We start from the raw sequence: 21,022 nt of genomic DNA on the forward strand, positions 1-21,022 counted from the left end.
CTGTATCCATTCTGGATTCCTGCTCTGTATCCATTCTGGATTCCTTCTCTGTATCCATTCTGGATTCTTGCTCTGTAACCATTCTGGATTCCTGCTCTGTATCCATTCTGGATTCCTCTCTGTATCCATTCTGGATTCCTGCTCTGTAACCATTCTGGATTCCTGCTCTGTAACCATTCTGGATTCCTCTCTGTATCCATTCTGGATTCCTGCTCTGTATCCATTCTGGATTCCTTCTCTGTATCCATTCTGGATTCCTGCTCTGTAACCATTCTGGATTCCTTCTCTGTATCCATTCTGGATTCCTTCTCTTCATTCTTCTCTGTAACCATTCATTCTGGATTTCTCTCTCTGTATCCATTCTGGATTCCTGGATTTGCTCTGTATCCATTCTGGATTCCTTCTCTGTATCCATTCTGGATTCATTCTGTAACCATTCTGGATTCCTGCTCTGTATCCATTCTGGATTCCTGCTCTGTAACCATTCTGGATTCCTGCTCTGTATCCATTCTGGATTCCTGCTCTGTAACCATTCTGGATTCCTGCTCTGTATCCATTCTGGATTCCTTCTCTGTATCCATTCTGGATTCCTGCTCTGTATCCATTCTGGATTCCTGCTCTGTAACCATTCTGGATTCCTGCTCTGTATCCATTCTGGATTCCTGCTCTGTATCCATTCTGGATTCCTGCTCTGTAACCATTCTGGATTCCTGCTCTGTAACCATTCTGGATTCCTTCTCTGTATCCATTCTGGATTCCTGCTCTGTATCCATTCTGGATTCCTGCTCTGTATCCATTCTGGATTCCTGCTCTGTAACCATTCTGGATTCCTTCTCTGTATCCATTCTGGATTCCTTCTCTGTATCCATTCTGGATTCCTTCTCTGTATCCATTCTGGATTCCTTCTCTGTAACCATTCTGGATTCCTTCTCTGTATCCATTCTGGATTCCTCTCTCTGTATCCATTCTGGATTCCTTCTCTGTATCCATTCTGGATTCCTGCTCTGTATCCATTCTGGATTCCATTCTGGATTCCTCTCTGTATCCATTCTGGATTCCTGCTCTGTAACCATTCTGGATTCCTGCTCTGTAACCATTCTGGATTCCTATCCTCTGATTCCATTCTGGATTCCTGCTCTGTATCCATTCTGGATTCCTGGATTTCTCTGTATCCCATTCTGCTCTGATTCCTGTATCCTCTGTAACCATTCTGGATTCCTCCTTCTCTGTATCCATTCTGGATTCCTTCTCTGTATCCATTCTGGATTCCTGCTCTGTATCCATTCTGGATTCCTGCTCTGTAACCATTCTGGATTCTGCTCTGTATCCATTCCTTCTCTGATTCCTTCTCTGTAACCATTCTGGATTCCTTCTCTGTAACCATTCTGGATTCTCTGTAACCATTCTGGATTCTGATTCCTTCTCTGTATCCATTCTGGATTCCTTCTCTGTATCCATTCTGGATTTCCTTCTCTGTATCCATTCTGGATTCCATTCTGGATTCCTTCTCTGTAACCATTCTGGATTCCTTCTCTGTATCCATTCTGGATTCCTGCTCTGTAACCATTCTGGATTCCATTCTGGATTCCTTCTGTAACCTCTGTAACCATTCTGGATTCCTGCTCTGTATCCATTCTGGATTCCTGCTCTGTATCCATTCTGGATTCCTGCTCTGTATCCATTCTGGATTCCTGCTCTGTATCCATTCTGGATTCCTTCTCTGTAACCATTCTGGATTCCTGCTCTGTATCCCATTCTGCTCTGTAACCATTCTGGATTCGTTCTCTGTAACCATTCTGGATTCCTGCTCTGTATCCATTCTGGATTCCTGCTCTGTATCCATTCTGGATTCCTGCTCTGTAACCATTCTGGATTCCTGCTCTGTAACCATTCTGGATTCCTTCTCTGTATCCATTCTGGATTCCTGCTCTGTAACCATTCTGGATTCCTGCTCTGTATCCATTCTGGATTCCTGCTCTGTATCCATTCTGGATTCCTGCTCTGTATCCATTCTGGATTCCTGCTCTGTATCCATTCTGGATTCCTGCTCTGTAACCATTCTGGATTCCTTCTCTGTAACCATTCTGGATTCCTTCTCTGTATCCATTCTGGATTCCTTCTCTGTATCCATTCTGGATTCCTGCTCTGTAACCATTCTGGATTCCTCCTCTCTGTATCCATTCTGGATTCCTGTTGTGTAACCATGCTGGATTCCATTCTGGATTCCTGCTCTGTAACCATTCTGGATTCCTGCTCTGTAACCATTCTGGATTCCTGCTCTGTAACCATTCTGGATTCTGGATTTCTCTGTATCCATTCTGGATTCTGTATCCATTCTGGATTCCTGCTCTGTATCCATTCTGGATTCCTTCTCTGTAACCATTCTGGATTCCTTCTCTGTATCCATTCTGGATTCCTTCTCTGTAACCATTCTGGATTCCTGCTCTGTAACCATTCTGGATTCCTGCTCTGTATCCATTCTGGATTCCTGCTCTGTATCCATTCTGGATTCCTGCTCTGTATCCATTCTGGATTCCTGCTCTGTAACCATTCTGGATTCCTTCTCTGTATCCATTCTGGATTCCTGCTCTGTAACCATTCTGGATTCCTTCTCTGTAACCATTCTGGATTCCTGCTCTGTATCCATTCTGGATTCCTGCTCTGTATCCATTCTGGATTCCTGCTCTGTAACCATTCTGGATTCCTTCTCTGTATCCATTCTGGATTCCTTCTCTGTATCCATTCTGGATTCCTGCTCTGTATCCATTCTGGATTCCTGCTCTGTATCCATTCTGTATCCATTCTGGATTCCTGCTCTGTAACCATTCTGGATTCCTGCTCTGTATCCATTCTGGATTTCTCTGTAACCATTCTGATTCCATTCTGGATTCCTGCTCTGTATCCCTCTGTAACCATTCTGGATTCCTGCTCTGTATCCATTCTGGATTCCTTCTCTGTATCCATTCTGGATTTCTCTGTAACCATTCTGGATTCCTGCTCTGTATCCATTCTGGATTTCATTCTGTATTCCATTCTGATTCCTGCTCTGTATCCATTCTGGATTCCTGCTCTGTATCCATTCTGGATTCCTGCTCTGTATCCATTCTGGATTCCTGCTCTGTATCCATTCTGGATTCCTGCTCTGTATCCATTCCATTCTGTAACCATTCTTCCTTCTCTGTATCCCATTCTGGATTCCATTCTCATTCTGGATTCCTGCTCTGTAACCATTCTGGATTCCATTCTGTATCCATTCTGGATTCCTGCTCTGTATCCATTCTGGATTCCTGCTCTGTATCCATTCTGGATTCCTTCTCTGTAACCATTCTGGATTCCTGCTCTGTAACCATTCTGGATTCCTGCTCTGTAACCATTCTGGATTCCTGCTCTGTATCCATTCTGGATTCTTGCTCTGTAACCATTCTGGATTCCTTCTCTGTATCCATTCTGGATTCCTGCTCTGTATCCATTCTGGATTCTTGTTGTGTAACCATTCTGGATTCCTGCTCTGTATCCATCCTGGATTCCTTCTCTGTAACCATTCTGGATTCCTGCTCTGTATCCATTCTGGATTCCTTCTCTGTATCCATTCTGGATTCCTTCTCTGTATCCATTCTGGATTCCTGCTCTGTATCCATTCTGGATTCCTGCTCTGTATCCATTCTGGATTCCTCTCTGTATCCATTCTGGATTCCTGCTCTGTATCCATTCTGGATTCCTTCTCTGTAACCATTCTGGATTCCTTCTCTGTATCCATTCTGGATTCCTTCTCTGTAACCATTCTGGATTCCTGCTCTGTATCCATTCTGGATTCCTTCTCTGTATCCATCTCTGTAACCATTCTGGATTCCTTCTCTGTATCCATTCTGGATTCCTGCTCTGTATCCATTCTGGATTCCTGCTCTGTAACCATTCTGGATTCCTGCTCTGTAACCATTCTGGATTCTCTGTATCCATTCTGGATTCCTGCTCTGTAACCATTCTGGATTCCTGCTCTGTAACCATTCTGGATTCCTGCTCTGTAATCCATTCTGGATTATCCATTCTGGATTCCTCTGTATCCATTCTGGATTCCTGCTCTGTATCCATTCTGGATTCCTGCTCTGTATCCATTCTGCTCTGTATTTGGATTCTGTATCCATTCTGATTCCTGCTCTGTAACCATTCTGGATTCCTGCTCTGTAACCATTCTGGATTCTTCTCTGTATCCATTCTGGATTCCTGCTCTGTATCCATTCTGGATTCCTGCTCTGTAACCATTCTGGATTCCTGCATTCTGTAACCATTCTGGATTCCTTCTCTGTATCCATTCTGGATTCTGGATGCTCTGTAACCATTCTGGATTCTCTGATTCCTGCTCTGTATCCATTCTGGATTCCTGCTCTGTATCCATTCTGGATTCCTGCTCTGTATCCATTCTGGATTCCTGCTCTGTAACCATTCTGGATTCCTGCTCTGTAACCATTCTGGATTCCATTCTGGATTCCTTCTCTGTAACCATTCTGGATTCCTTCTCTGTATCCATTCTGGATTCCTGCTCTGTATCCATTCTGGATTCCTTCTCTGTAACCATTCTGGATTCCTGCTCTGTATCCATTCTGGATTCCTGCTCTGTAACCATTCTGGATTCCTGCTCTGTAACCATTCTGGATTCCTGCTCTGTAACCATTCTGGATTCCTTCTCTGTATCCATTCTGGATTCCTGCTCTGTATCCATTCTCTGTATCCATCCTGGATTCCTTCTCTGTAACCATTCTGGATTCCTGCTCTGTAACCATTCTGGATTCCTGCTCTGTATCCATTCTGGATTCCTGCTCTGTATCCATTCTGGATTCCTGCTCTGTATCCATTCTGGATTCCTTCTCTGTATCCATTCTGGATTCCTTCTCTGTAACCATTCTGGATTCCTGCTCTGTAACCATTCTGGATTCCTTCTCTGTATCCATTCTGCTCTGTATCCATTCCTGCTCTGTATCCATTCTCTGCTCTGTATCCATTCTGGATTTCTCTGTATTCTGGATTCCTGGATTCCTTCTCTGTAACCATTCTGGATTCCTTCTCTGTATCCATTCTGGATTCCTGCTCTGTATCCATTCTGGATGCCTGCTCTGTATCCATTCTGGATTCCTGCTCTGTAACCATTCTGGATTCCTCCTCTGTATCCATCCTGGATTCCTTCTCTGTAACCATTCTGGATTCCTGTCTGTATCCATCCTGGATTCCTTCTCTGTAACCATTCTGGATTCCTGCTCTGTATCCATTCTGGATTCCTGCTCTGTATCCATTCTGGATTCCTGCTCTGTAACCATTCTGGATTCCTTCTCTGTATCCATTCTGGATTCCTTCTCTGTATCCATTCTGGATTCCTTCTCTGTAACCATTCTGGATTCCTGCTCTGTAACCATTCTGGATTCCTCTCTGTAACCATTCTGGATTGTAACCATTCTCTGTATCCATTCTGGATTCCTGCTCTGTAACCATTCTGATTCCTGCTCTGTATCCATTCTGGATTCCTGCTCTGTATCCATTCTGGATTCCTGCTCTGTATCCATTCTGGATTCCTGCTCTGTATCCATTCTGATTCTGCTCTGTATCCATTCTGGATTCCTGCTCTGTATCCATTCTGGATTCCTTCTCTGTATCCATTCTGGATTCCTTCTCTGTATCCATTCTGGATTCCTTCTCTGTATCCATTCTGGATTCCTTCTCTGTAACCATTCTGGATTCCTTCTCTGTATCCATTCTGGATTCCTGCTCTGTATCCATTCTGGATTCCTTCTCTGTAACCATTCTGGATTCCTTCTCTGTAACCATTCTGGATTCCTTCTCTGTATCCATTCTGGATTCCTGCTCTGTAACCATTCTGGATTCCTGCTCTGTAACCATTCTGGATTCCTGCTCTGTATCCATTCTGGATTCCTGCTCTGTATCCATTCTGGATCCCATTCTGGTAACCATTCCTGCTCTGTAACCATTCTGATTCCTTCTCTGTAACCATTCTGGATTCCTGCTCTGTATCCATTCTGGATTCCTTCTCTGTATCCATTCTGGATTCCTCTCTGTATCCACCATTCTGGATTCCTGCTCTGTAACCATTCTGGATTCCTGCTCTGTAACCATTCTGGATTCCTGCTCTGTATCCATTCTGGATTCCTGCTCTGTATCCATTCTGGATTCCTGCTCTGTAACCATTCTGGATTCCTGCTCTGTAACCATTCTGGATTCCTGCTCTGTATCCATTCTGGATTCCTGCTCTGTAACCATTCTGGATTCCTGCTCTGTATCCATTCTGGATTCCTGCTCTGTATCCATTCTGGATTCCTGCTCTGTATCCATTCTGGATTCCTGCTCTGTATCCATCCATTTCTGGATTCCTTCTCTGTAACCATTCTGGATTCCTTCTCTGTATCCATTCTGGATTCCTTCTCTGTATCCATTCTGGATTCCTGCTCTGTATCCATTCTGGATGCCTGCTCTGTATCCATTCTGGATTCCTGCTCTGTATCCATTCTGGATTCCTGTATCCATTCTCTGTAACCATTCCATTCTGTATCCATTCTGGATTCCTGCTCTGTATCCATTCTGGATTCCTGCTCTGTAACCATTCTGGATTCCTGCTCTGTAACCATTCTGGATTCCTTCTCTGTATCCATTCTGGATTCCTTCTCTGTATCCATTCTGGATTCCTGCTCTGTATCCATTCTGGATTCCTCTCTGTATCCATTCTGGATTCTCTGTAACCATTCTGGATTCCTGCTCTGTATCCATTCTGGATTCCTGCTCTGTATCCATTCTGGATTTCCTCTGTATCCATTCTGGATTCCTGCTCTGTAACCATTCTGGATTCCTTCTCTGTATCCATTCTGGATTCCTTCTCTGTATCCATTCTGGATTCTGATTCCTCTGTATCCATTCTGGATTCCTGCTCTGTATCCATTCTGGATTCCTCTCTGTAACCATTCTGGATTCCTGCTCTGTATCCATTCTGGATTCCTGCTCTGTATCCATTCTGGATTCCTTCTCTGTATCCATTCTGGATTCCTTCTCTGTATCCATTCTGGATTCCTGCTCTGTATCCATTCTCTGTATCCATTCTGTATCCATTCTGGATTCCTGCTCTGTAACCATTCTGGATTCCTTCTCTGTAACCATTCTGGATTCCTGCTCTGTATCCATTCTGGATTCCTGCTCTGTAACCATTCTGGATTCCTTCTCTGTAACCATTCTGGATTCCTGCTCTGTATCCATTCTGGATTCCTGCTCTGTATCCATTCTGGATTCCTGCTCTGTATCCATTCTGGATTCCTGCTCTGTATCCATTCTGGATTCCTTCTCTGTATCCATTCTGGATTCCTGCTCTGTAACCATTCTGGATTCCTCTCTCTGTATCCATTCTGGATTCCTGCTCTGTAACCATTCTGGATTCCTGCTCTGTAACCATTCTGGATTCCTTCTCTGTAACCATTCTGGATTCCTTCTCTGTAACCATTCTGGATTCCTTCTCTGTATCCATTCTGGATTCCTGCTCTGTATCCATTCTGGATTCCTGCTCTGTAACCATTCTGGATTCCTGCTCTGTATCCATTCTGGATTCCTGCTCTGTATCCATTCTGGATTCCTGCTCTGTATCCATTCTGGATTCCTGCTCTGTATCCATTCTGGATTTCTCTGTAACCATTCTGGATTCTCTATCCATTCTGGATTCCTGCTCTGTAACCATTCTGGATTCCTTCTCTGTAACCATTCTGGATTCCTGCTCTGTATCCATTCTGGATTCCTGCTCTGTATCCATTCTGGATTCCTGCTCTGTATCCATTCTGGATTCCTGCTCTGTATCCATTCTGGATTCCTGCTCTGTATCCATTCTGGATTTCTCTGTATCCATTCTGTAACCATTCTGGATTCCTTCTCTGTATCCATTCTGGATTCCTGCTCTGTAACCATTCTATTCCATTCTGTATCCATTCTGGATTCCTGCTCTGTAACCATTCTGGATTCCTGCTCTGTATCCATTCTGGATTCCTTCTCTGTATCCATTCTGGATTCCTGCTCTGTAACCATTCTGGATTCCTGCTCTGTAACCATTCTGGATTCCTGCTCTGTAACCATTCTGGATTCCTGCTCTGTAACCATTCTGGATTCTCTGTAACCATTCTGATTCCTGCTCTGCTCTATCCATTCTGGATTCCTGCTCTGTATCCATTCTGGATTCCTCTCTGTATCCATTCTGGATTCTGCTCTGTATCCATTCTGGATTCCTGCTCTGTATCCATTCTGGATTCCTGCTCTGTATCCATTCTGGATTCCTGCTCTGTAACCATTCTGGATTCCATTCTGGATTCTCTCTGTAACCATTCTGGATTCCTGCTCTGTAATCCATTCTGGATTCCTTCTCTGTAACCATTCTGGATTCCTGCTCTGTATCCATTCTGGATTCCTGCTCTGTATCCATTCTGGATTCCTGCTCTTATCCCTGGATTCCTGCTCTGTAACCCATTCTGGATTCTGATTCTCTGTATCCATTCTGGATTCCTGCTCTGTATCCATTCTGGATTCCTGCTCTGTATCCATTCTGGATTCCTGCTCTGTATCCATTCTGGATTCCTGTTCTGTATCCATTCTGGATTCCTGCTCTGTATCCATTCTGGATTCCTTCTCTGTATCCATTCTGGATTCCTGCTCTGTATCCATTCTGGATTCCTTCTCTGTATCCATTCTGGATTCTCTGTATCCATTCTGGATTCTCTGTATCCATTCTGGATTCCTGCTCTGTAACCATTCTGGATTCCTGCTCTGTAACCATTCTGGATTCCTGCTCTGTATCCATTCTGGATTCCTGCTCTGTATCCATTCTGGATTCCTTCTCTGTATCCATTCTGGATTCCTGCTCTGTAACCATTCTGGATTCCTGCTCTGTAACCATTCTGGATTCCTTCTCTGTATCCATTCTGGATTCCTGCTCTGTAACCATTCTGGATTCCTGCACTGTAACCATTCTGGATTCCTGCTCTGTATCCATTCTGGATTCCTGCTCTGTATCCATTCTGGATTCCTTCTCTGTATCCATTCTGGATTCTGCTCTGTAACCATTCTCTGTACCATTCTGGATTCCTTCTCTGTAACCATTCTGGATTCCTGCTCTGTATCCATTCTGGATTCCTGCTCTGTATCCATTCTGGATTCCTGCTCTGTATCCATTCTGGATTCCTGCTCTGTAACCATTCTGGATTCCTGCTCTGTATCCATTCTGGATTCCTGCTCTGTATCCATTCTGGATTCCTGCTCTGTATCCATTCTGGATTCCTGCTCTGTAACCATTCTGGATTCCTTTTCTGTAACCATTCTGGATTCCATCTCTGTATCCATTCTGGATTCCTGCTCTGTATCCATTCTGGATTCCTGCTCTGTAACCATTCTGGATTCCTGCTCTGTATCCATTCTGGATTCCTGCTCTGTATCCATTCTGGATTCCTTCTCTGTATCCATTCTGGATTCCTGCTCTGTAACCATTCTGGATTCCTGCTCTGTATCCATTCTGGATTCCTGCTCTGTATCCATTCTGGATTCCTTCTCTGTAACCATTCTGGATTCCTTCTCTGTATCCATTCTGGATTCCTTCTCTGTATCCATTCTGGATTCCTGCTCTGTATCCATTCTGGATTCCTGCTCTGTAACCATTCTGGATTCCTGCTCTGTATCCATTCTCTGTATCCATTCCTTCTGTATCCATTCTGTAACCATTCTGGATTCCTTCTCTGTAACCATTCATTCTCTGTATCCATTCTGGATTCCTTCTCTGTATCCATTCTGGATTCCTGCTCTGTATCCATTCTGGATTCCTTCTCTGTATCCATTCTGGATTCCTGGATTCTGCTCTGTAACCATTCCTGCTCTGTATCCATTCTGGATTCCTGCTCTGTAACCATTCTGGATTCCTGCTCTGTATCCATCCTGGATTCCTGCTCTGTAACCATTCTGGATTCCTGCTCTGTAACCATTCTGGATTCCTTCTCTGTATCCATTCATTCTGGATTATCCATTCTGGATTCCTGCTCTGTATCCATTCTGGATTCCTTCTCTGTAACCATTCTGGATTCCTCTCTGTCCATTCTGGATTCCTGTAACCATTCTGTATCCATTCTGGATTCCTGCTCTGTAACCATTCTGGATTCCTGCTCTGTATCCATTCTGGATTCCTGCTCTGTATCCATTCTGGATTCCTGCTCTGTATCCATTCTGGATTCCTGCTCTGTAACCATTCTGGATTCCTTTTCTGTATCCATTCTGGATTCCTTCTCTGTATCCATTCTGGATTCCTGTATCCATTCTGGATTCCTCTGTATCCATTCTGGATTCCTGCTCTGTATCCATTCTGGATTCCTCTCTGTATCCATTCTGGATTCCTGCTCTGTATCCATTCTGGATTCCTGCTCTGTATCCATTCTGGATTCCTGCTCTGTAACCATTCTGGATTCCTCCTCTGTATCCATCCTGGATTCCTGCTCTGTAACCATTCTGGATTCCTGCTCTGTAACCATTCTGGATTCTGCTCTGTAACCATTCTGGATTCCTGCTCTGTATCCATTCATTCTGCTCTGTATCCATTCTTCTCTGTATCCATTCTGGATTCCTTCTCTGTATCCATTCTGGATTCTTGTTCTGTATCCATTCTGGATTCCTGCTCTGTATCCATTCTGGATTCCTGCTCTGTATCCATTCTGGATTCCTTCTCTGTAACCATTCTGGATTCCTGCTCTGTAACCATTCTGGATTCCTGCTCTGTATCCATTCTGGATTCCTGCTCTGTAACCATTCTGGATTCCTGCTCTGTATCCATTCTGGATTCCTGCTCTGTAACCATTCTGGATTCCTTCTCTGTATCCATTCTGGATTCCTGCTCTGTATCCATTCTGGATTCCTGCTCTGTATCCCATTCTGGATTCCTTCTCTGTATTCCATTCTGGATTCCTTCTCTGTATCCATTCTGGATTCCTGCTCTGTAACCATTCTGGATTCCTGCTCTGTATCCATTCTGGATTCATTTCTCTGTAACCATTCTGGATTCCTGCTCTGTATCCATTCTGGATTCCTGCTCTGTATCCATTCTGTCCTGCTCTGTCCATTCTGGATTCCTGCTCTGTAACCATTCTGGATTCCTGCTCTGTATCCATTCTGGATTCCTTCTCTGTAACCATTCTGGATTCCTGCTCTGTAACCATTCTGGATTCCTTCTCTGTAACCATTCTGGATTCCTGCTCTGTATCCATTCTGGATTCCTGCTCTGTATCCATTCTGGATTCCTGCTCTGTAACCATTCTGGATTAACCATTCTGGATTCCTGCTCTGTAACCATTCTGGATTCCTGCTCTGTATCCATTCTGGATTCCTGCTCTGTATCCATTCTGGATTCCTGCTCTGTAACCATTCTGGATTCCTGCTCTGTAACCATTCTGGATTCCTTCTCTGTATCCATTCTGGATTCCTTCTCTGTATCCATTCTGGATTCCTGCTCTGTATCCATTCTGGATTCCTGCTCTGTATCCATTCTGGATTCCTGCTCTGTAACCATTCTGGATTCCTGCTCTGTAACCATTCTGGATTCCTTCTCTGTATCCATTCTGGATTCCTTCTCTGTATCCATTCTGGATTCCTGCTCTGTATCCATTCTGGATTCCTGCTCTGTATCCATCCGCTATTCCTTCTCTGTAACCATTCTGGATTCCTGTCTGTATCCATCCTGGATTCCTTCTCTGTAACCATTCTGGATGCCTTCTCTGTAACCATTCTGGATTCCTTCTCTGTATCCATTCTGGATTTCCTGTATCCATTCTGGATTCCTGCTCTGTATCCATTCTGGATTTCTCTGTATCCATTCTCTGTATCCATTCTGGATTCCTGCTCTGATTCCTGCTCTGTAACCATTCTGGATTCCTGCTCTGTAACCATTCTGGATTCCTTCTCTGTATCCATTCTGGATTCCTTCTCTGTATCCATTCTGGATTCCTGCTCTGTAACCATTCTGGATTCCTGCTCTGTAACCATTCTGGATTCCTTCTCTGTAACCATTCTGGATTCCTGCTCTGTATCCATTCTGGATTCCTGCTCTGTATCCATTCTGGATTCCTGCTCTGTAACCATTCTGGATTCCTGCTCTGTATCCATTCTGGATTCCTGCTCTGTCCATTCTCCTGTATCCATTCTGGATTCCTGCTCTGTAACCATTCTGGATTCCTGCTCTGTAACCATTCTGGATTCCTCTCTGTATCCATTCTCTCTGTAACCATTCTGGATTCCTGCTCTGTAACCATTCTGGATTCCTGCTCTGTATCCATTCTGGATTCCTGCTCTGTATCCATTCTGGATTCCTGCTCTGTATCCATTCTGGTAACCATTCTGGATTCCTGCTCTGTATCCATTCTGGATTCCTGCTCTGTAACCATTCTGGATTCCTTCTCTGTATCCATTCTGGATTCCTGCTCTGTATCCATTCTGGATTCCTTCTCTGTATCCATTCTGGATTCCTGCTCTGTATCCATTCTGGATTCCTGCTCTGATTCCTGCTCTATCCATTCTGGATTCCTTCTCTGTAACCATTCTGGATTCCTGCTCTGTCCATTCTGGATTCCTGCTCTGTATCCATTCTGGATTCCTGCTCTGTAACCATTCTGGATTCCTGCTCTGTATCCATTCTGGATTTCTCTGTATCCATTCTGGATTCTGCTCTGTAACCATTCTGGATTCCATCTCTGTAACCATTCTGGATTCCTGCTCTGTATCCATTCTGGATTCCTTCTCTGTATCCATTCTGGATTCCTGCTCTGTATCCATTCTGGATTCCTGTTCTGTATCCATTCTGGATTCCTGCTCTGTAACCATTCTGGATTCCTTCTCTGTAATCCATTCTGGATTCCTGCTCTTAACCATTCTGGATTCCTGCTCTGTAACCATTCTGGATTCCTTCTCTGTATCCATTCTGGATTCCTTCTCTGTAACCATTCTGGATTCCTGCTCTGTAACCATTCTGGATTCCTGCTCTGTATCCATTCTGGATTCCTGCTCTGTATCCATTCTGGATTCCTGCTCTGTAACCATTCTGGATTCCTGCTCTGTAACCATTCTGGATTCCTTCTCTGTATCCATTCTGGATTCCTGCTCTGTATCCATTCTGGATTCCTGCTCCATCCATTCTGGATTCTGTATCCATTCTGTAACCATTCTGGATTCCATTCCATTCTGGATTCCTGCTCTGTATCCATTCTGGATTCCTGCTCTGTATCCATTCTGGATTCCTGCTCCATTCTGGATTCCTTCTCTGTAACCATTCTCCCTCTCTGTATCCATTCTGGATTCCTCTCTGTAATCCATTCTGGATTCCTTCTCTGTATCCATTCTGGATTCCTGCTCTGTATCCATTCATTCTGGATTCCTTGCTCTGTATCCATTCTGGATTCCTGCTCTGTATCCATTCTGGATTCCTGCTCTGTATCCATTCTGGATTCCTTCTCTGTATCCATTCTGGATTCCTGCTCTGTAACCATTCTGGATTCCTTCTCTGTAACCATTCCATTCTGTATCCATTCTGGATTCCTGCTCTGTATCCATTCTGGATTCCTGCTCTGTAACCATTCTGGATTCCTGCTCTGTAACCATTCTGGATTCCTTCTCTGTAACCATTCTGGATTTTGCTCTGTATCCATTCTGGATTCCTGTAACCTCTGTATCCATTCTGTATCCATTCTGGATTCTCTGTAACCATTCTGGATTCCTTCTCTGTATCCATTCCATTCCTTCTCTGTAACCATTCTGGATTCCTTCTCTGTATCCATTCTGGATTCCTGCTCTGTATCCATTCTGGATTCCTCCATTCTGGATTCTGCTCTGTATCCATTCCATTCTGGATTCCTGCTCTGTATCCATTCTGGATTCCTGCTCTGTATCCATTCTGGATTCCTGCTCTGTAACCATTCTGGATTCTCTGTATCCATTCTTCCATTCTGGATTTCTTCTCTGTAACCATTCTGGATTCCTGCTCTGTATCCATTCTGATTCCTGCTCTGTAACCATTCTGGATTCCTTCTCTGTATCCATTCTGGATTCCTGTAACCTCTGTATCCATTCTGGATTCCTGCTCTGTAACCATTCTGGATTCCTGCTCTTCATTCTGGATTCCTGCTCTGTATCCATTCTGGATTCCTTCTCTGTAACCATTCTGGATTCCTTCTCTGTAACCATTCTGGATTCCTTCTCTGTATCCATTCTGGATTCCTGCTCTGTATCCATTCTGGATTCCTGCTCTGTATCCATTCTGGATTCTGCTCTGTAACCATTCTGGATTCCTGCTCTGTATCCATCCTGGATTCATTCTTCCTTCTCTGTAACCATTCTAACCATTCTGGATTCCTGCTCTGTATCCATTCTGGATTCCTGCTCTGTAACCATTCATTCTGGATTCCTGCTCTGTATCCATTCTGGATTCATTCTGATTCCTCTGTATCCATTCTGGATTCTTGCTCTGTATCCATTCTGGATTCCATTCTGATTCCTGCTCTGTATCCATTCTGGATTCCTTCTCTGTAACCATTCTGGATTCCTGCTCTGTAACCATTCTGGATTCTTCTCTGTATCCATTCTGGATTTGCTCTGTGCTCCATTCTGGATTCCTGCTCTGTATCCATTCTGGATTCCTGCTCTGTATCCATTCTGGATTCTTCTGTAACCATTCTGGATTCCTGCTCTGTATCCATTCTGGATTCCTGCTCTGTCATCCATTCTGGATTCCTTCTCTGTATCCATTCTGGATTCCATTCTGGATTCCTCTGTATCCATTCTGGATTCCTGCTCTGTATCCATTCTGGATTCCTTCTCTGTAACCATTCTGGATTCCTGCTCTGTAACCATTCTGGATTCCTGCTCTGTATCCATTCTGGATTCCTTCTCTGTTCCATTCTGCTCTGTATCCATTCTGGATTCCTGCTCTGTAACCATTCTGGATTCCTTGCTCTGTAACCCATTCTGGATTCTGCTCTGTAACCATTCTGGATTCCTGCTCTGTAACCATTCTGGATTCCTCTGTATCCATTCTGGATTCTGTATCCATTCTGGATTCCTTCTCTGTATCCAATTCCTGCTCTGTATCCATTCTGGATTCATTCTGGATTCTCTGTAACCATTCTGGATGTATCCATTCTGGATTCCTGCTCTGTATCCATTCTGGATTCCTGCTCTGTATCCATCCTGGATTCCTTCTCTGTAACCATTCTGGATTCCTTCTCTGTATCCATTCTGGATTCCTGCTCTGTAACCATTCTGGATACCTGCTCTGTAACCATTCTGGATTCCTGCTCTGTACAAGACTGTCATAACCAACATCAGTAGTTATCTACCTCAGGCTACATCTTTATATGGTTAGTGTATTAGCTTCCTCATGCCCTGTTCAAATGCTCCTTGTTTGTGACAAGGTCAATTGTGAAGTTATTGTGGTGAATATCTTGAGTGTGTGTGTGCCATACAGCCTCAGAAAAAAGACTAGACTTTGATTGCATAATGGCTTTTATTGCAGTCGTTAAATGTGAGTGCATGACATTGTTTCCTTTCGGATACAGACAGACGTAAGATTGTAAAAGGCTGATTCCCTTTCATGAACTCTGGACACTACCTAACTTAGCTAACTTAGCAGGTTTAAAAGACACTGGTGGCCAGTAAACAGCAGCCATTACGCTTTGAGCTCAGGAATTAGACCAACCTTAACCCCAGATGTGTGTATGTGTTCACAACCGTGTGTTCAACAACCTTTATGTTACCAAGTGGCCTGAGGATGACTGAAGGAGTCTCATTACAACAACAACAACGACAATGTTGGAATAAGTTGCAATGGAGAGCAGAGGGTTTGAATGAGCTGACTAGAGGCTGGGTGTGTTGCAGTGGAGAACAGAGGGTTTGAATGAGCCGACTAAAGGCTGCGTGTGTTGCAATGGAGAGCAGAGGGTTTGAATGAGCTGACTAGAGGCTAGGTGTGTTGCAGAGGGTTTGAATGAGCCGACTAGAGGCTGGGTGTGTTGCAGAGGGTTTGAATGAGCCGACTAGAGTCTGCGTGTGTTGCAGTGGAGAGCAGAGGGTCTGAATGAGCCGACTAGAGGCTGGGTGTGTTGCAGAAGGTTTGAATGAGCCGACTAAATCAAATCAAATCAAATTTTATTTGTCACATACACATGGTTAGCAGATGTTAATGCGAGTGTAGCAAAATGCTTGTGCTTCTAGTTCCGACAATGCAGTGATAACCAACAAGTAATCTAACTAACAATTCCAAAACTACTGTCTTATACCCAGTGTAAGGGGATAAGGAATATGTACATAAGGATATATGAATGAGTGATGGTACAGAGCAGCATACAGTAGATGGTATCGAGTACAGTATATACATATGAGATGAGTATGTAGACAAAGTAAACAAAGTGGCATAGTTAAAGTGGCTAGTGATACATGTATTACATAAGGATGCAGTCGATGATGTAGAGTACAGTATATACGTATGCATATGAGATGAATAATGTAGGGTAAGTAACATTATATAAGGTAGCATTGTTTAAAGTGGCTAGTGATATATTTACATCATTTCCCATCAATTCCCATTATTAAAGTGGCTGGAGTTGGGTCAGTGTCAATGACAGTGTGTTGGCAGCAGCCACTCAATGTTAGTGGTGGCTGTTTAACAGTCTGATGGCCTTGAGATAGAAGCTGTTTTTCAGTCTCTCGGTCCCAGCTTTGATGCACCTGTACTGACCTCGCCTTCTGGATGATAGCGGGGTGAACAGGCAGTGGTTCGGGTGGTTGATGTCCTTGATGATCTTTATGGCCTTCCTGTAACATCGGGTGGTGTAGGTGTCCTGGAGGGCAGGTAGTTTGCCCCCGGTGATGCGTTGTGCAGACCTCACTACCCTCTGGAGAGCCTTACGGTTGAGGGCGGAGCAGTTGCCGTACCAGGCGGTGATACAGCCCGCCAGGATGCTCTCGATTGTGCATCTGTAGAAGTTTGTGAGTGCTTTTGGTGACAAGCCGAATTTCTTCAGCCTCCTGAGGTTGAAGAGGCGCTGCTGCGCCTTCTTCACGACGCTGTCAGTGTGAGTGGACCAATTCAGTTTGTCTGTGATGTGTATGCCGAGGAACTTAAAACTTGCTACCCTCTCCACTACTGTTCCATCGATGTGGATAGGGGGGTGTTCCCTCTGCTGTTTCCTGAAGTCCACAATCATCTCCTTAGTTTTGTTGACGTTGAGTGTGAGGTTATTTTCCTGACACCACACTCCGAGGGTGCGTGTGTTGCAGAGGGTTTGAATGAGCGACTAGAGGCTGGGTGTGTTGCAGTGGAGAGCAGAGGGTTTGAATGAGCCGACTAGAGGCTGCGTGTGTTGCAGTGGAGAGCAGAGGGTCTGAATGAGCCGACTAGAGGCTGGGTGTGTTGCAGAGGGTTTGAATGAGCCGACTAGAGGCTGCGTGTGTTGCAGTGGAGAGCAGAGGGTTTGAATGAGCCGACTAGAGGCTGCGTGTGTTGCAGTGGAGTGCAGAGGGTTTGAATGAGCCGACTAGAGGCTGGGTGTGTTGCAGAGGGTTTGAATGAGCCGACTAGAGGCTGGGTGTGTTGCAGAGGGTTTGAATGAGCCGACTAGAGGCTGGGTGTGTTGCAGAGGGTTTGAATGAGCCGACTAGAGGCTGGGTGTGTTGCAGAGGGTTTGAATGAGCCGACTAGAGGCTGTGTGTGTTGCAGTGGAGGGCAGAGGGTTTGAATGAGCCAAATAGAGGCTGGGTGTGTGTGTGTTTATCAAGTTACGTAATCTGAGACTTAAATCTTCAGCCCCTCTTTTATTGATGAGTTTGATTGTTGTGAAAAGTACATGAATGTGGAGAAAGTATCAACTGGACAGAATCGTCTAGAATGTCATTGTATGCTAGGAACCCTGAAAACAGCCCCAGACCATTATTCCTCCTCCACCAAACTTTACAGTTGGCACTGTGCTTCGGGGCAGGTAGCGTTCTCCTGGCATCCACCAAACCCAGATTTGTCCGTTGGACTACCAGACGGTTAAGTGTGATTCATCACTCCAGAGAACACGTTTCCACTGCTCCAGAGTCCAAAGGCGGCGAGCTTTACACCACTCCCGCCGTCGCTTGGCATTGCGCATGGTGATCTTAGGCTTGTGAGCGGCTGCTCGGCCATGGAAAGCCATTTCATGAAGCCCCCGATGAGCAGTTCTTGTGCTGATGTTGCTTCCAGAGGCAGCTTGGAACTTGGTAGCTATGCGCTTCAGCTCTTGGTGGTCCCATTCTGTGAACTTGTGTGGCCTACCACTTTGCGGCTGAGCCGTTGTTGCTCCTAGACATTTCCACTTCACAATAACAGCACTTACATTTAACTGGGGAAGCTCTAGCAGGGAAGACATTTGAGCAGCTGACTTGTTGGAAAGTTGACATCCTATGGCTGTGTGCTTGATTTTATCCACCTGTCAGAAACAAGTGTGGCTGAAATAGCCAAATCCACTAACTTGAAGGGGTGTCCACATACTTTTGTATATATAGTGTTCCAATACTGCACTCAGTCACATCCAACAACGAGCAAAAACAAGTAGGTCTTTGTTTTTTAAAGTGCATCAGATTTATAGAGACATCCATACCTAGACTGTTATTCTTCACTAGCATTCTGTAGACATTTGTCTTGATCAACCTGTAGCTCACTGTACGACCTGTTGCTATTGGTTACTACCGTTCAGCCACATGTGAAACAGCAAAGATGTTTTCAGTCACATAGTATCTCAGGTCTCAGCAAAAGCTCAAGACAGTCTCATTCCTAGCTATCACTCCCACCTGTCTCCGTTCTCCAGAAAACCTCTCTCTGAGCAGAAAGGGCCATGTAGTTTACATCTCCTGAAAGATCGGAGGTCAAAGGTCAGGCAGGGAGACACTCGTTTTAAACAGTACACAAAGGTGATGTCATCACCTTCCAGAGTCCACCACCTATCGACCATCCAGCTCAGGACATGGAACTCTGTCCAAACCGGAATGTTCTGGTTGCTGTGGAAGCCCCTGTGGCTCCCTGTGCAGCTGCATGGCCATCTCAGAGTAAGCAGGTGGTTCTTCATGGTTGAAGGTGTCGTCTGGGGCCTCAGAGATGTCCTGGGTGTACAGAGGGGGGGGCAGATTGAACCTCAGGCCGTCTTCAGAGAGCCCCAGCACAGAGTAAGCTGCAGCTGCAGTAGCAGAGAAGGCAGAGGTGTGGTTGTGCTGAGACTCCTCATATGAAGGAAGGTGGAAGCTGGGTCTGGAGAGAACAACAGACACATTCCGGGTGTGTTGTTGAAAGGAATGAGGCGTACAGTACATTATACAACAAATACCATATGTAAGTGTTAAGAAACCCTATTATGAGTTCGGTTTATAAACATTTTGACAGCTATCCGGCAATGCATTAACCCATAGTCTTGTGTACATAATAGGAATATATAGATGCAATGCACCTGACTGTTGATAATTCAATGTACTACCACTGCATCAGTCTCTGTAAAAGTCTCAAATTAATTATTCAATAAATGGAAAATATGAATGATATACAATGAGAAAAAATATAAACACATCATGTAAAGTGTTGGTCCAATGTTTCATGAGCTGAAATAAAAAGATCCAAGTTATTGTTCTGAGGCACATTGTGAGGCCACTTTTTTTTTAGGTATCTGTTTCCCAACAGATGCATATCTGTATTCCCAGTTGTGAAATCCATAGATTAGGGACTAATTAATGTGTTTCAATTGACTGATTTCCTCATATGAACTGTTACTCAGTACAAACTTAGAAATTGTTGCATTTATATATTTTTTGTTGAGTATATAAGTAATTCAAGCATGAATTGAATCTGTCCCCAGGTGAGTGAGAGAGCAGAGGCATACCTGTCAACGGTGTAGACATGGATGTGTGCAGTGGTGTGGTGGCTCCTGCTCCTCTGCCTCTTCCTCTTCATGCCATGGCAGATGGTCCAGAAGACCCCGGTGAGGAGGCAACACAAGCCAAAGGCAATGAGGACGTAGGCCAGGATGTAACACAGGGAGCTGTTGTAGACATTGTGGAGGGACATCAGGTAGGCCCCCACACAGATGAGGACAAAGCCCAGGGCAGGCAGCAACATACGGGCCAGGGAACACAGGTGCTTCCTCGTATCCATGATAACTGCCTTCTCTCCCTTTCTTAAGGTGATTTCTTTTTCTCTATCTCTCTCTCTCTGCAGGTGGAAGGAGAGGTGATGGAAACTGAAGGTTGGTTGGCAGGTTTAGTAGATGGTAGGGTGCTATCAGTACACCTACGGAAGCAGAATGGTGCAGAAGAAACCAAGCGTTTCCTGTCGTTCTACTACAGTATGACTGCTAGGAGGAAGGTTCTGTTGTCACGTTGTCCCACTATGGTGATGCAGGTACATTGTGGTTTCTCTTTATGCTGTCAGACAAAGGGGAAGGGGTGGAGACTTAAGGAGATGACTGTGTAAAATCAGGATGACTCAGTTTACAGTCTGTTTACCGGGTATTTATGAGGTTACATGGTAAAAGTGATTATGTCTGACTTAGTGAATAGAGAAATACCTAATGAAACAGCACGGTAACATTTTTAAGCAATATTTATTCACGAAAATAAAAATATTTTTAAAAAATATTGTGAAAATTACAGACTAATGTATTTGGATGAATAATAATCAAATATCAGATACAAATTATTTTGCTGTCAAATATGGTATTGTGTGATTTCTTTCTAAAGATATAAAAAAAGTTATATTGTCCAGATACAATTTTGTTCTTTTGGCTCTGTACTCCAGCACTTTGGAATTTAAATGATACAATGACTATGAGGGTAAAGTGCAGACTGTCAGCTTTAATTTGAGGGTATTTTCGTCCATACCGAGTGAACCGTTTTGAAATTACACCACTTCTTGTACATACAGTTGAAGTCGGAAGTTTACATGCACCTTAGCCAAATACATTTAAACGCAGTT

At 44.2% G+C, this 21,022-nt stretch overlaps 1 protein-coding gene across 1 annotated transcript; it reads right to left on the reverse strand.

Moving 5' to 3' along the window:
• Nucleotides 1-17,007: 17,007 nt before the first annotated feature.
• LOC115140602 (transmembrane protein 252) lies at nucleotides 17,008-20,439 on the reverse strand. Its single transcript, XM_029678952.2, has 2 exons — nucleotides 19,932-20,439; nucleotides 17,008-19,309 (listed from the first exon to the last, which is right to left on the reverse strand). Exons 1-2 carry the CDS (start codon nucleotides 20,201-20,203, stop codon nucleotides 19,006-19,008), a joined length of 576 nt encoding a protein of 191 aa, XP_029534812.2. The 5' UTR covers nucleotides 20,204-20,439; the 3' UTR covers nucleotides 17,008-19,005.
• Nucleotides 20,440-21,022: the final 583 nt, after the last annotated feature.

Source organism: Oncorhynchus nerka, linkage group LG13, assembly GCF_034236695.1.
Source record: "Oncorhynchus nerka isolate Pitt River linkage group LG13, Oner_Uvic_2.0, whole genome shotgun sequence".
Classification (NCBI taxonomy): domain Eukaryota; kingdom Metazoa; phylum Chordata; class Actinopteri; order Salmoniformes; family Salmonidae; genus Oncorhynchus; species Oncorhynchus nerka.